The 12,950-nt window shown below is 43.1% G+C and overlaps 2 protein-coding genes across 4 annotated transcripts in view; both read right to left on the bottom strand.

The window, feature by feature from the left end:
- Positions 1-4,691, bottom strand: part of LOC106593746 (fibrinogen alpha-1 chain) — a 5,574-nt gene extending 883 nt beyond the window's left edge. The window contains exons 1-6 of one of the 2 annotated variants that reach the window (XM_045697164.1): positions 4,457-4,691; positions 3,149-3,260; positions 2,857-2,957; positions 2,488-2,589; positions 1,952-2,170; positions 1-1,388 (exon numbers count right to left, since the gene is read on the bottom strand). The exon at positions 1-1,388 is cut by the window's left edge and continues 883 nt beyond it. In XM_045697164.1, the coding sequence (XP_045553120.1) occupies positions 59-1,388; positions 1,952-2,170; positions 2,488-2,589; positions 2,857-2,957; positions 3,149-3,241 (1,845 nt within the window). In that variant the 5' untranslated portion in view covers positions 3,242-3,260; positions 4,457-4,691 and the 3' untranslated portion in view covers positions 1-58. The remainder of the gene's footprint in view (positions 1,389-1,951; positions 2,171-2,487; positions 2,590-2,856; positions 2,958-3,148; positions 3,261-4,456) is intronic. The other variant, XM_045697160.1, reaches the window with a different exon arrangement.
- Positions 4,692-5,305: 614 nt separating this feature from the next.
- Positions 5,306-12,745, bottom strand: LOC106597598 (chromobox protein homolog 3). Of its 2 annotated transcripts, XM_045697167.1 has the most exons (6): positions 12,561-12,745; positions 11,851-12,056; positions 11,427-11,598; positions 7,773-7,921; positions 7,262-7,385; positions 5,306-6,695 (listed from the first exon to the last, which is right to left on the bottom strand). In XM_045697167.1, the coding sequence occupies exons 1-5, from the start codon at positions 12,711-12,713 to the stop codon at positions 7,265-7,267; spliced, it is 801 nt and encodes a 266-aa protein (XP_045553123.1). In that variant the 5' UTR covers positions 12,714-12,745; the 3' UTR covers positions 5,306-6,695; positions 7,262-7,264. The 2 variants fall into 2 exon arrangements, with proteins under 2 accessions (XP_045553123.1, XP_045553126.1); XM_045697170.1 differs by having other exon boundaries at positions 5,306-7,385; positions 7,773-7,918.
- Positions 12,746-12,950: the final 205 nt, after the last annotated feature.

Raw genomic sequence — 12,950 nt, 5'->3', positions numbered from 1 at the left:
GTGACATTTGGGATGCAGAATATTGTAAGTTACCGTGTCCTGGTTGGCGGTGATGTTCCTATGGAGAGACAGACATGCTGAGAGTGTCTTCTTCCTGGTTGGGGTTAGGTCTAGTCTTATCAGGCAGAGACAGAGCTAGGGTTTCTTCCTGGTCGGGGTTAGGTCTGGTCCTATCAGGTAGAGACAGAGCTAGGGTCTCTTCCTGGTTGTGGTTAGGTCTGGTCCTATCAGGCAGAGACAGAGCTAGGGTTTCTTCCTGGTCGGGGTTAGGTCTGGTCCTATCAGGTAGAGACAGAGCTAGGGTCTCTTCCTGGCTGGGGTAAGGTCTGGTCCTATCAGGTAGAGACAGAGCTAGGGTTTCTTCCTGGTCGGGGTTAGGTCTGGTCCTATCAGGTAGAGACAGAGCTAGGGTCTCTTCCTGGCTGGGGTAAGGTCTGGTCCTATCAGGTAGAGACAGAGCTAGGGTTTCTTCCTGGTCGGGGTTAGATCTGGTCCTATCAGGTAGAGACAGAGCTAGGGTCTCTTCCTGGTCGGGGTTAGGTCTGGTCCTATCAGGTAGAGACAGAGCTAGGGTCTCTTCCTGGTCGGGGTTAGGTCTGGTCCTATCAGGTAGAGACAGAGCTAGGGTTTCTTCCTGGCTGGGGTTAGGTCTGGTCCTATCAGGTAGAGACAGAGCTAGGGTTTCTTCCTGGTCGGGGTTAGGTCTGGTCCTATCAGGTAGAGACAGAGCTAGGGTCTCTTCCTGGTTGTGGTTAGGTCTGGTCCTATCAGGTAGAGACAGAGCTAGGGTTTCTTCCTGGTCAGGGTTAGGTCTGGTCCTATCAGGCAGAGACAGAGCTAGGGTTTCTTCCTGGTCGGGGTTAGGTCTGGTCCTATCAGGTAGAGACAGAGCTAGGGTCTCTTCCTGGTCGGGGTTAGATCTGGTCCTATCAGGCAGAGACAGAGCTAGGGTTTCTTCCTGGTCGGGGTTAGGTCTGGTCCTATCAGGTAGAGACAGAGCTAGGGTTTCTTCCTGGTCGGGGTTAGGTCTGGTCCTATCAGGTAGAGACAGAGCTAGGGTTTCTTCCTGGTCAGGGTTAGGTCTGGTCCTATCAGGTAGAGACAGAGCTAGGGTCTCTTCCTGGTCGGGGTTAGGTCTGGTCCTATCAGGTAGAGACAGAGCTAGGGTCTCTTCCTGGCTGGGGTTAGGTCTGGTCCTATCAGGTAGAGACAGAGCTAGGGTCTCTTCCTGGTCGGGGTTAGGTCTGGTCCTATCAGGTAGAGACAGAGCTAGGGTTTCTTCCTGGTCGGGGTTAGGTCTGGTCCTATCAGGTAGAGACAGAGCTAGGGTCTCTGGGGGTGAGGAAGCAGTTCCATCTTTGCTGCTGGGTTCCGGCTCTACAAACCCACTGAAAAAAGAGACACATACTGTACAATTAAATTCAACTGCCCTGGACAGAGAATTCCAATTCAACTGCACTGGACAGAGAATTCCAATTCAACTGCACTGGACAGAGAATTCCAATTCAACTGCACTGGACAGAGAATTCCAATTCAACTGCACTGGACAGAAAAATCCAATTCAACTGCACTGGACAGAAAAACCCAATTCAACTGCACTGGACAGAGAATTCCAATTCAACTGCACTGGACAGAGAATTCCAATTCAACTGCACTGGACAGAGAATTCCAATTCAACTGCACTGGACATCATATAATGTCGCCCTTTCTGTTAGGTTTGACTTTTACATACATTGTATGTGTGTGTGTGTGTGTGTGTGTGTGTGTGTGTGTGTGTGTGTGTGTGTGTGTGTGTGTGTGTGTGTGTGTGTGTGTGTGTGTGTGTGTGTGTTTTATGTGTGTGTGTGTGTGTGTGTGTGTGTGTGTGTGTGTGTGTGTGTGTGTGTGTGTGTGTGTGTGTGTGTGTGTGTGTGTGTGTGTGTGTGTGTGTGTGCTTGTGAGGCTTACCTACCTAACAGAGTCGGAGTCACAGGACTCCTTGCGGCTGGTCTCTAACAGGTCCTCCTGGGAGTGGAAGCGTTGCAGTTTGCAGCCGCAGCGCAGCACGGCCTGGGACACAGAGTAATGGGTTCTCCCTGAGGCGCAGGCCTCTATCTGGGACACCCCCAGCTCCGACTGCAGGAAGAGGTGCAGACAGCTGTCTGACAGAAGCAGATTACTCTCCAGGGTCCTGGCATGAAATACCAATGGGCATATTAGAAAATGGAACTCTGGTACTATACCAACAGACCCATAAATGCAAATGGATATTCATGGGTATGTTGATTTGTTTAACATTAGTCAAATAGAACCTATTACAGCGTGTATTGTTCACTACAGCCTGAAAAACACAGGAAGCACAACCTAGTGCAGCAACGAGGAGGCATATGCCAATGTGTAACAAATGTTTAGTAGGCCTTTAACCCTTGAGTATAACTGTTGTTTTTCTAGTATTTTTTTACAACTATTTTTCTTGTTATTTTTGTAATGTTTGTTAGGAGGACACACAGTTGAAGGAACTTCTGGAGACCCTTCATCCTCTCTGTGATCTGCTGGGCATTGTTCAGGCTAAAGAAAGGGTTCTTAGGTGGTAGTTCAGGTAGCTGGACCCTGGAAATGGAGACAATCAAATCAAAACACACTTAAAGGGTCAATCTGGGATTGGTACATCCATTTTCTGGACTGTTTAATTAATTATATATAGTCATTGATTCTTAAAGAATCTAAAATAATTGGCACCTTTTTTAACAACCACTAGTTAAAGACACAAGACATGTGGAAGTATTTTCATTATGTACATTTATTAAATGTGTCCCCAGCTATCTTAGGTCAATATGCTATACATATAGAGTATGCCATCCTCCTATGAATACCCACATGAGTAGGGAGTTTGTCTGTAGTTTCTGCCGGAGCCATACGAACTCACGGTACCTTCTCCTCACACAGGAGATCTTCTTAGTGAAGCAGAGACTGTTGGTCTGAGGAGAGACAACAGCAGTTTAACACTGATATTCCATCATCCGTATGAACAGGTGGAGAAAACTAAAACGGACCCTTACCTTAACCATAGCCTTAACCTAAATTGAACCAATTCGGAAATGAAATATTGGTTTGCACGTCAGCCACATCCCCTTTGTTTTCCCCCATTGTCTCAGGACATCATACTTACATGTATACAGATTTCATAGTCCATGTGGGCATGCCAGAAGTCATTCTTCTGAATCCGAGGATCCCGAACCCAGACACTGATAAACTGCTCCATGGAGAGGAGAGGAGAGAGACTGAGGAGGTAAGGAGAGAGACTGAGCCACACTTAACTAAACTGTGGATGAGAAGTGAGAATGGACGGTCTGAGGCAAAGATGGAAGTTTTACAGGGCAGAAATACAGGAAGTGCAATCATTGACTCACTCCAACTCTAGACATGTAGGATCTTAATTTGATCATTCTTTTGTTGCTGAGCATTGTCCTCCACAGCAGGAAATGCAAACGTGTAGTGTATTTGAGTTTTAAAAAGGCTTCTAAATTTAGCAATTTCCTATTTGAAATGTCAGACTTGATTTGCCCTAACAACAAATTTATCAATCCCTACAAAACTGTCCATTCATTATAATCCACATAATAATTCACATTTCCTGTTCTGCAGGATTATTTTCCTGCTGTAGAAAACTAGCTCAAATGAAGATCCTACATCTGTTTATCAGAAAACCCTGTGCCTTTTACAGGTTGGTCCAGTTTATTTACTGTACCGCAGAGTGAAAGCAGAAGTAGTGCTGATCTCTCTCTCTTACACCATCTGATTTGTGATTTACAGTATGTTTTCAGGAGGAATGAAACATCTTTAGATCTGTAGATTTCTACCCACAGTACTATCCAGCTAGTTCAACCTACTGAAGCAGGAAGAGACCCCCACACCAACCCTCACTGGGCAACATTACCCACAGTACTATCCAGCTAGTTCAACCTACTGAAGCAGGAAGAGACCCCCACAGTACTATCCAGCTAGTTCAACCTACTGAAACAGGAAGAGACCCCCACACCAACCCTCACTGGGCAACATTACCCACAGTACTATCCAGCTAGTTCAACCTACTGAAGCAGGAAGAGACCCCCACAGTACTATCCAGCTAGTTCAACCTACTGAAGCAGGAAGAGACCCCCACAGTACTATCCAGCTAGTTCAACCTACTGAAGCAGGAAGAGACCCCCACAGTACTATCCAGCTAGTTCAACCTACTGAAGCAGGAAGAGACCCCCACAGTACTATCCAGCTAGTTCAACCTACTGAAGCAGGAAGAGACCCCCACAGTACTATCCAGCTAGTTCAACCTACTGAAGCAGGAAGAGACCCCCACACCAACCCTCACTGGGCAACATTACCCACAGTACTATTACATGATACACTGAAAACGATATCTAAAACCTCAGACACACATATACTTCCCATGGAATTGATTGATAAAAGACTCCAGTCGTACCTGGAACACAAGGTTGTTAATCACTTCTCTCATTCTTCAAGTTCAGATCCCGATCAGATCACATCCACAGCGGACTGGGGAATGAATGAACGTTACACTCTGAGAGAACAGCTGATCCTTGTCCTCTTTATTATGGACAAACAGGTCTGAAGGTATCCAAACAGTCACAGGAGAGAGGATTGAGGGACACCTTGTGCTGCTTCCATAAACCTCTGATATAAAACATCTTATTGTGTACCATATAAGGTAACGGAGACGTTCTGTCTGTATTTGTTGTTGTTCTGTTGGACCGTCTGACCTGGAAGTACCTAATAAAACACTATACAACCCTAGGATCAGGATAGTAACTACAATGACCATGATAGAACCACTGCTCTGTTCTCTAGTAAAACAGTGTGTAGTAACCAACACTGTCTTTACCTCCTGACCTGGATGACAATTGCAATGTCACTGTGTGTTTATATGTGACACTGCAATGCTCGTTCTGCTGAGCTTCCTCGTTTGAATCCCATTTCAGAGTACTTGAGCACACCTGGAAGTCACAGGTGTGTTGGTGTGTATCAACATAGTACAAATACAACTGTCATGTCTCTATGGCTGTATCTCTTTCTCTGGTCATCAAATCTACTGAACAAGGTGTTACTGTAGCTTATAAGGTACCATCTTGTTAAGGTACAATCAACAATATTTGCTGCTGTACAATGGTCATTCAATGAATGATATATTATCATTAATTCTTGAAGAATATAATTTATAAATGCAGTCTTTGTACAACTGTCCCAAAGCGTGATTGTTTTACTCTGTTGTCATTGAGTCTTTGTTAATGTGAATAATGTGAGAAACAGAACATTAAAGGTTCACAGGGTGACAGCTAGCTTTATTCACAGACACTTCACAGATCAAAGGTCAACAGGTACACTAACTTAGTCAGTCAGAGGCAGCTCAGAACTAAAGGTTCAACAGAATGGCAGTCTCAAATGGCAGACCATTCCCTATATAGTGCACTACAAAGGAAGTAGGGTACCGTTTGGGATACAGACATTGTCCCATAACATTCCAGTCATGGGAGAGGTGCACAATGAATACAGTGTCAGTCATTTTTGTGTAGGGACTAGAGTTTGTCCTGAACATATATAACTCTGGGACCCTTAACAAAACAATGATTTATCAGTAACAAATATAGGTTGGTGGATAAATATTTGGTTAAGAGTAGCTGAGAACAATCAGTGACTGGATAGAATTAACATAATCACATCAGATATACTTTTTTCATATGACGTCACATTTTGATCAGAGTAACTCATCAAATCCCCATGGTCACTTATAAAACCCTTGGTTATGTTCTAGATTAAACAGCATACCGTCTACTATCATGTTCTACATTAACCAGCATACCGTCTACTATCATGTTCTACATTAAACAGCATACCGTCTACTATCATGTTCTACATTAAACAGCATACCGTCTACTATCATGTTCTACATTAAACAGCATACTGTCTACTATCATGTTCTACATTAAACAGCATACCGTCTACTATCATGTTCTACATTAAACAGCATACCGTCTACTATCATGTTCTACATTAAACAGCATACCGTCTACTATCATTCAACACTTTTCTACATTTGTCAGTAAACTAAACGTAACACATTTATCAACTATGATTCACACACACAAAAAAAGTACAATTTCAAGGATTGTGGCAAAAAGTAAATGGGGCAGATATCATATTAGGTGGCCAGTAGTTATCTACTGAGTAACGCGCAGTGAACCCAATACTATACAATATTACTATAGTTAATAAAACAGACATCTCACAGTGAACCCATTACTATACAATATTACTATAGTTAATAAAACAACAGACATCTCACAGTGAACCCAATACTATACAATATTACTATAGTTAATAAAACAGACATCTCACAGTGAACCCATTACTATACAATATTACTATAGTTAATAAAACAACAGACATCTCACAGTGAACCCAATACTATACAATATTACTATAGTTAATAAAACAACAGACATCTCACAGTGGGAGAGCCGGAGGGAGAGCCGGAGGGAGAGCCTCGTGGCCAAGGTGCCCCAGAGCCAGAAGATACAACAAACTAAATCTAGTACTAAACTCCAATACAATCACATGGGCTTCTACGACCACAGTATCAGTAGTCAAAGTCAAACAGAACACAGTGTCCACAGTGATTCAGTCTGCTGCAGTACATGAAGACACTGGGAAAGGAATGCTAAGGGTTAGTTCCAACTCTTCAAACGTAGTGTACACACATCCAGTCACTTTAAGTGCTGGATCACAAACAACAAAGGCATGTAATCCAGAGATACTCGCACACTTCGTCAGGCTTCGACAAAGAGCTGGGGTTGAAATGTTCTACAATAGACTGGGGGAGCATTCATCAGTGTGAACCGGCTGTCTGCCATCATTTCATTAGTTTCAACTCAATCAGAGCCACAGAGAGAGATAGACGTCTCTATGAATGGTTCTGAACTCCACCACACGCTGCACTACATCCCTAAAGGCATTGTGACCTCACCCAGCACCACAGGAAGCAGGAAGAGGCCCAGCCAACCCCGTAGAGGGCTTTTACACCTGCCACCATGACTCAGTCTACCTGCAGCAGGACATGGTTTCACACACTGTGACTTTAATGTCAGCTGAAGGAGGACCTTGGTCCGCTGGAGGACAAATTAACCTATGAGATGCCTACAGATGCTTGTCAGTTCACATCCATACTTGTGTACTCACATGCACACACACACTCTACGACACACACACACACCCTTCACTGGTCCTCGTCCCCAGAGTGCCAGGTGAGTTTGTCCTCGTAAAAGGCTACAACCACCTCAGGATACCTGGCGCTGGCCTCCCTGGCTGACAGCAGGGCCACCTCGTCACGGTTCTTCCTGTACAGACACACAGGGATACAAGCCATGATTACAATCATTATACCGTCCCTATGACATATTATTACATAGATAATATCTTTACACATGTAAAGAGAGAGGGAGACTACAACAGGGGGGTAAAGTCCACGTCTTTCTGTTTGTCAGAGCACATCATTATAACTACTTTGGTGCTGTTGCACAATCAAAAGTCTTTACCAGAAATGACTAGTATGTTTGAGGAATGTAGCTAGTCTGTTGCTGCCTGGCATACAGTCAGGAAGACAAGAGGAACCAGTTGTGTGACAGAGAGTTTTTATTCTAAAAACAACGGACAACATCTGCCAACCTTGGAATGTTGGTGTTAGTTGCAGTCTGTTGTGGCAGTATGGAAGCGATTAACTGTACCATTTGATGAGGAACATGAGTTCTCCATGTCTGTCTGTGGAGCCGATGATGCGTTCAGCTTCCAGGGGGCACGTGAGGGCAGTGGGAGAATCTGACTCCCGGTCAGCTGGTTCCTGGAGGTCATTATGTCTCTGCTCACTGTACACCTGCTGGGAGGACAACACAACACAGCTGACCAGTCAGAGAGATCTCCTGTTGTGATGAGTTAGAGGAGCATTAGAACACAACAGACCAGTCAGAGAGATCTCCTGTTGTGATGAGTTAGAGGAGCATTAGAACACAACAGACCAGTCAGAGAGATCTCCTGTTGTGATGAGTTAGAGGAGCATTAGAACACAACAGACCAGTCAGAGAGATCTCCTGTTGTGATGAGTTAGAGGAGCATTAGAACACAACAGACCGGTCAGAGAGATCTCCTGTTGTGATGAGTTAGAGGAGCATTAGAACACAGCAGACCGGTCAGAGAGATCTCCTGTTGTGATGAGTTAGAGGAGCATTAGAACACAACAGACCAGTCAGAGAGATCTCCTGTTGTGATGAGTTAGAGGAGCATTAGAACACAACAGACCAGTCAGAGAGATCTCCTGTTGTGATGAGTTAGAGGAGCATTAGAACACAACAGACCAGTCAGAGAGATCTCCTGTTGTGATGAGTTAGAGGAGCATTAGAACACAACAGACCAGTCAGAGAGATCTCCTGTTGTGATGAGTTAGAGGAGCATTAGAACACAACAGACCAGTCAGAGAGATCTCCTGTTGTGATGAGTTAGAGGAGCATTAGAACACAACAGACCAGTCAGAGAGATCTCCTGTTGTGATGAGTTAGAGGAGCATTAGAACACAACAGACCAGTCAGAGAGATCTCCTGTTGTGATGAGTTAGAGGAGCATTAGAACACAACAGACCAGTCAGAGAGATCTCCTGTTGTGATGAGTTAGAGGAGCATTATAATCAAGGCAACGACTCAACGACTCTCCCCGTCTCCATATTTAATAGAGATAAGCGACACTGTACATGCTGAACAAAGATGTTTTGCTCAGGTGTTATAGACATTTTGTTTGTAATTTAGTCAAAGGGTTGTTGAATCACTCTATAGTACTATGTGGAAGCTCAGTGCCAGGCATGGAAAGTGGAAACATTGACTCCAAGGGAACAATGAAACATGTGTATATCTGGAGCAGAATGTCTGGATATCATTCTGGAATTAGAATGCCTCCTTCCTGGTTCTATTCCTATATCAGTCTGCTGAGGTAACTGTTCCACATTACTGTGGAGCTTTTATCATAATATAACAAATTCTTATTCTATTCCATGATCATATATTAATAGACCTACATACACACACTGATCTACAGACCAGTCTTCTACTGACATTAATAAACACACTGATCTACAGACCAGTCTTCTACTGACATTAATAAACACACTGATCTACAGACCAGTCTTCTATTGACATTAATAAACACACTGATCTACAGACCAGTCTTCTATTGACATTAATAAACACACTGATCTACAGACCAGTCTTCTACTGACATTAATAAACACACTGATCTACAGACCAGTCTTCTATTGACATTAATAAACACACTGATCTACAGACCAGTCTTCTATTGACATTAATAAACACACTGATCTACAGACCAGTCTTCTATTGACATTAATAAACACACTGATCTACAGACCAGTCTTCTACTGACATTAATAAACACACTGATCTACAGACCAGTCTTCTATTGACATTAATAAACACACTGATCTACAGACCAGTCTTCTATTGACATTAATAAACACACTGATCTACAGACCAGTCTTCTATTGACATTAATAAACACACTGATCTACAGACCAGTCTTCTATTGACATTAATAAACACACTGATCTACAGACCAGTCTTCTATTGACATTAATAAACACACTGATCTACAGACCAGTCTTCTATTGACATTAATAAACACACTGATCTACAGACCAGTCTTCTATTGACATTAATAAACACACTGATCTACAGACCAGTCTTCTATTGACATTAATAAACACACTGATCTACAGACCAGTCTTCTATTGACATTAATAAACACACTGATCTACAGACCAGTCTTCTACTGACATTAATAAACACACTGATCTACAGACCAGTCTTCTATTGACATTAATAAACACACTGATCTACAGACCAGTCTTCTACTGACATTAATAAACACACTGATCTACAGACCAGTCTTCTACTGACATTAATAAACACACTGATCTACAGACCAGTCTTCTATTGACATTAATAAACACACTGATCTACAGACCAGTCTTCTATTGACATTAATAAACACACTGATCTACAGACCAGTCTTCTATTGACATTAATAAACACACTGATCTACAGACCAGTCTTCTATTGACATTAATAAACACACTGATCTACAGACCAGTCTTCTATTGACATTAATAAACACACTGATCTACAGACCAGTCTTCTATTGACATTAATAAACACACTGATCTACAGACCAGTCTTCTATTGACATTAATAAACACACTGATCTACAGACCAGTCTTCTATTGACATTAATAAACACACTGATCTACAGACCAGTCTTCTATTGACATTAATAAACACACTGATCTACAGACCAGTCTTCTATTGACATTAATAAACACACTGATCTACAGACCAGTCTTCTATTGACATTAATAAACACACTGATCTACAGACCAGTCTTCTATTGACATTAATAAACACACTGATCTACAGACCAGTCTTCTATTGACATTAATAAACACACTGATCTACAGACCAGTCTTCTATTGACATTAATAAACACACTGATCTACAGACCAGTCTTCTATTGACATTAATAAACACACTGATCTACAGACCAGTCTTCTATTGACATTAATAAACACACGGATCTACAGACCAGTCTTCTATTGACATTAATAAACACACTGATCTACAGACCAGTCTTCTACTGACATTAATAAACACACTGATCTACAGACCAGTCTTCTATTGACATTAATAAACACACTGATCTACAGACCAGTCTTCTATTGACATTAATAAACACACTGATCTACAGACCAGTCTTCTATTGACATTAATAAACAAGGATCTGATGTAGCCGACCTGTCTGTCATCCCAGATCTCAGTCACTCCGTCATCCCAGATCTCAGTCACTCCGTCATCCCAGATCTCAGTCACTCCGTCATCCCAGATCTCAGTCACTCCGTCATCTCAGATCTGTCACTCCGTCATCCCAGACCTCAGTCACTCCGTCATCCCAGATCTCAGTCACTCCGTCATCTCAGATCTGTCACTCTGTCATCCCAGATCTCAGTCACTCCGTCATCCCAGATCTCAGCCACTCCGTCATCCTAGATCTCAGTCACTCTGTCATCCCAGATCTCAGCCACTCCGTCATCCCAGATCTCAGCCACTCCGTCATCCCAGATCTCAGCCACTCCGTCATCCCAGATCTCAGTCACTCCGTCATCCCAGATCTCAGTCACTCCGTCATCCCAGATCTCAGCCACTCCGTCATCCTAGATCTCAGTCACTCTGTCATCCCAGATCTCAGTCCCTCCGTCATCCCAGATCTCAGTCCCTCCGTCATCCCAGATCTCAGTCCCTCCGTCATCCCAGATCTCAGCCACTCACAATCTCAGTCTCCTGTTCTGCCAGTTCCTCTTTGGGGACTAGCTCTGGTTCCACCGACTGTAGGTTCTCTTCCTCAACCTGATTCTCTCCAGACAAACAGAGGTTTCTCAGGAACTCTTCTATCAGTTCAGGACAGACCAAGTTGTCCTCCGGTTCCCAGGTGTTGTCAGCACTAGAGGCAGAAACAGTGTGAGTGTGTCTATGTACAGCAAGATTTTAATATTAGCCACTGAAGACATGAATGGAATTCATAGACAACTATTTTTAACTAGTTTAGGATACTACTGTATATGTCCCAAATGGCCCCCTATTCCTTATACAGTGCACTAGTGTGTAATTATGTTCAAGAGTAGTGCGTTAGGGAATATGGTGCCATTTGGGAGGCACCATGGTCTATTCAACTGTGTTGAAATGCTCTCCTTACTCAGTGAATCCTTTCCACTTCAGATAGTACTCTACTCTTCCATTGGAGACCCTTCGATGGATGATCTTCTCAACCACAAACTCCTGGACGACTGGTGGTGTTGTTGTTGATAGTGTTGTTGTTGTTAATGGTGTTGGTGTTATTATTGTTGCGGTTATTGTTTCTGCCTTTCTCTGTTTCACATTCTGCTTTTTTCTCATTCTAACCTGCAGGGGGAAAATATATACTTCAAGTTAAGTGTAACTCAGAAAAATATAATTCAGAAAAATGTAGTAGCCTATTTCATTGTGTATTGTGAAGAGGCTATGACTGTATTCACTCCTCATCAGAAATATTATGTAAAATCTTTCACGCAACGTTATTACAATGTAACGCGAGCACAATATCTAGGTCCAGACAGAATATCGTCGTCATTATTATCATCACCATGTGGTTACATTGTAACGTCTAGCAGCCCCGGGTCAAGGGGAAATAAACGGATAGGCTAGCGCATCGCCGTTGTACGCGCGTTCTGTACACAACTATTACTATTTACAAAACAAATGTTTACTGCGGACTCGCCGGTGAAATGACTAGAGGCTGTAACACTGCGGACTGCAGTCACTGACAAACATACACAAACTAGACTTAACAGTACATTCATGTATCGTATGATTAACGCTAACGTAGACTAGGCTACATATCGAAGGCTATTACTAATAAACACGTACGCTTTCAGTCCAACTTTGGCGGTGACAGAAATACGCTACGATGTAGCATACGCTGGAGCACGCTGATACAAAAACAACGGAATGTGTCCAGTGGTTCGTTAGATGCGTAGCCAAATGCAACAATGTTCCAGTGTCTTTACAAAAACTTTTCATGAATGAGTTAAATAAAGATGGCCGGGTTGGGAGCTCGGAGGAAGTGGTTGCCAAGGGAAGAGGTCAAGTCAGAAAAACCGGGAGGAGACGACGGGACATCCGCCAATCACAGACCGATCCGCTTGTCCGCTCTGTCTACAGTGGGAATTCGCTTGGGTTTACTACTGTGTCATTTAATAGTAGGATTTGGCGATACGCTCGGCTATAATGATGATTGTTGATAGCCGACGGGCATGA

This window comes from Salmo salar, chromosome ssa02 (genome assembly GCF_905237065.1).
Source record: "Salmo salar chromosome ssa02, Ssal_v3.1, whole genome shotgun sequence".
Lineage (NCBI taxonomy): Eukaryota > Metazoa > Chordata > Actinopteri > Salmoniformes > Salmonidae > Salmo > Salmo salar.
Note: the sequence above shows the minus strand (reverse complement) of the source record. Positions and strands in the feature narration are given on the sequence as shown.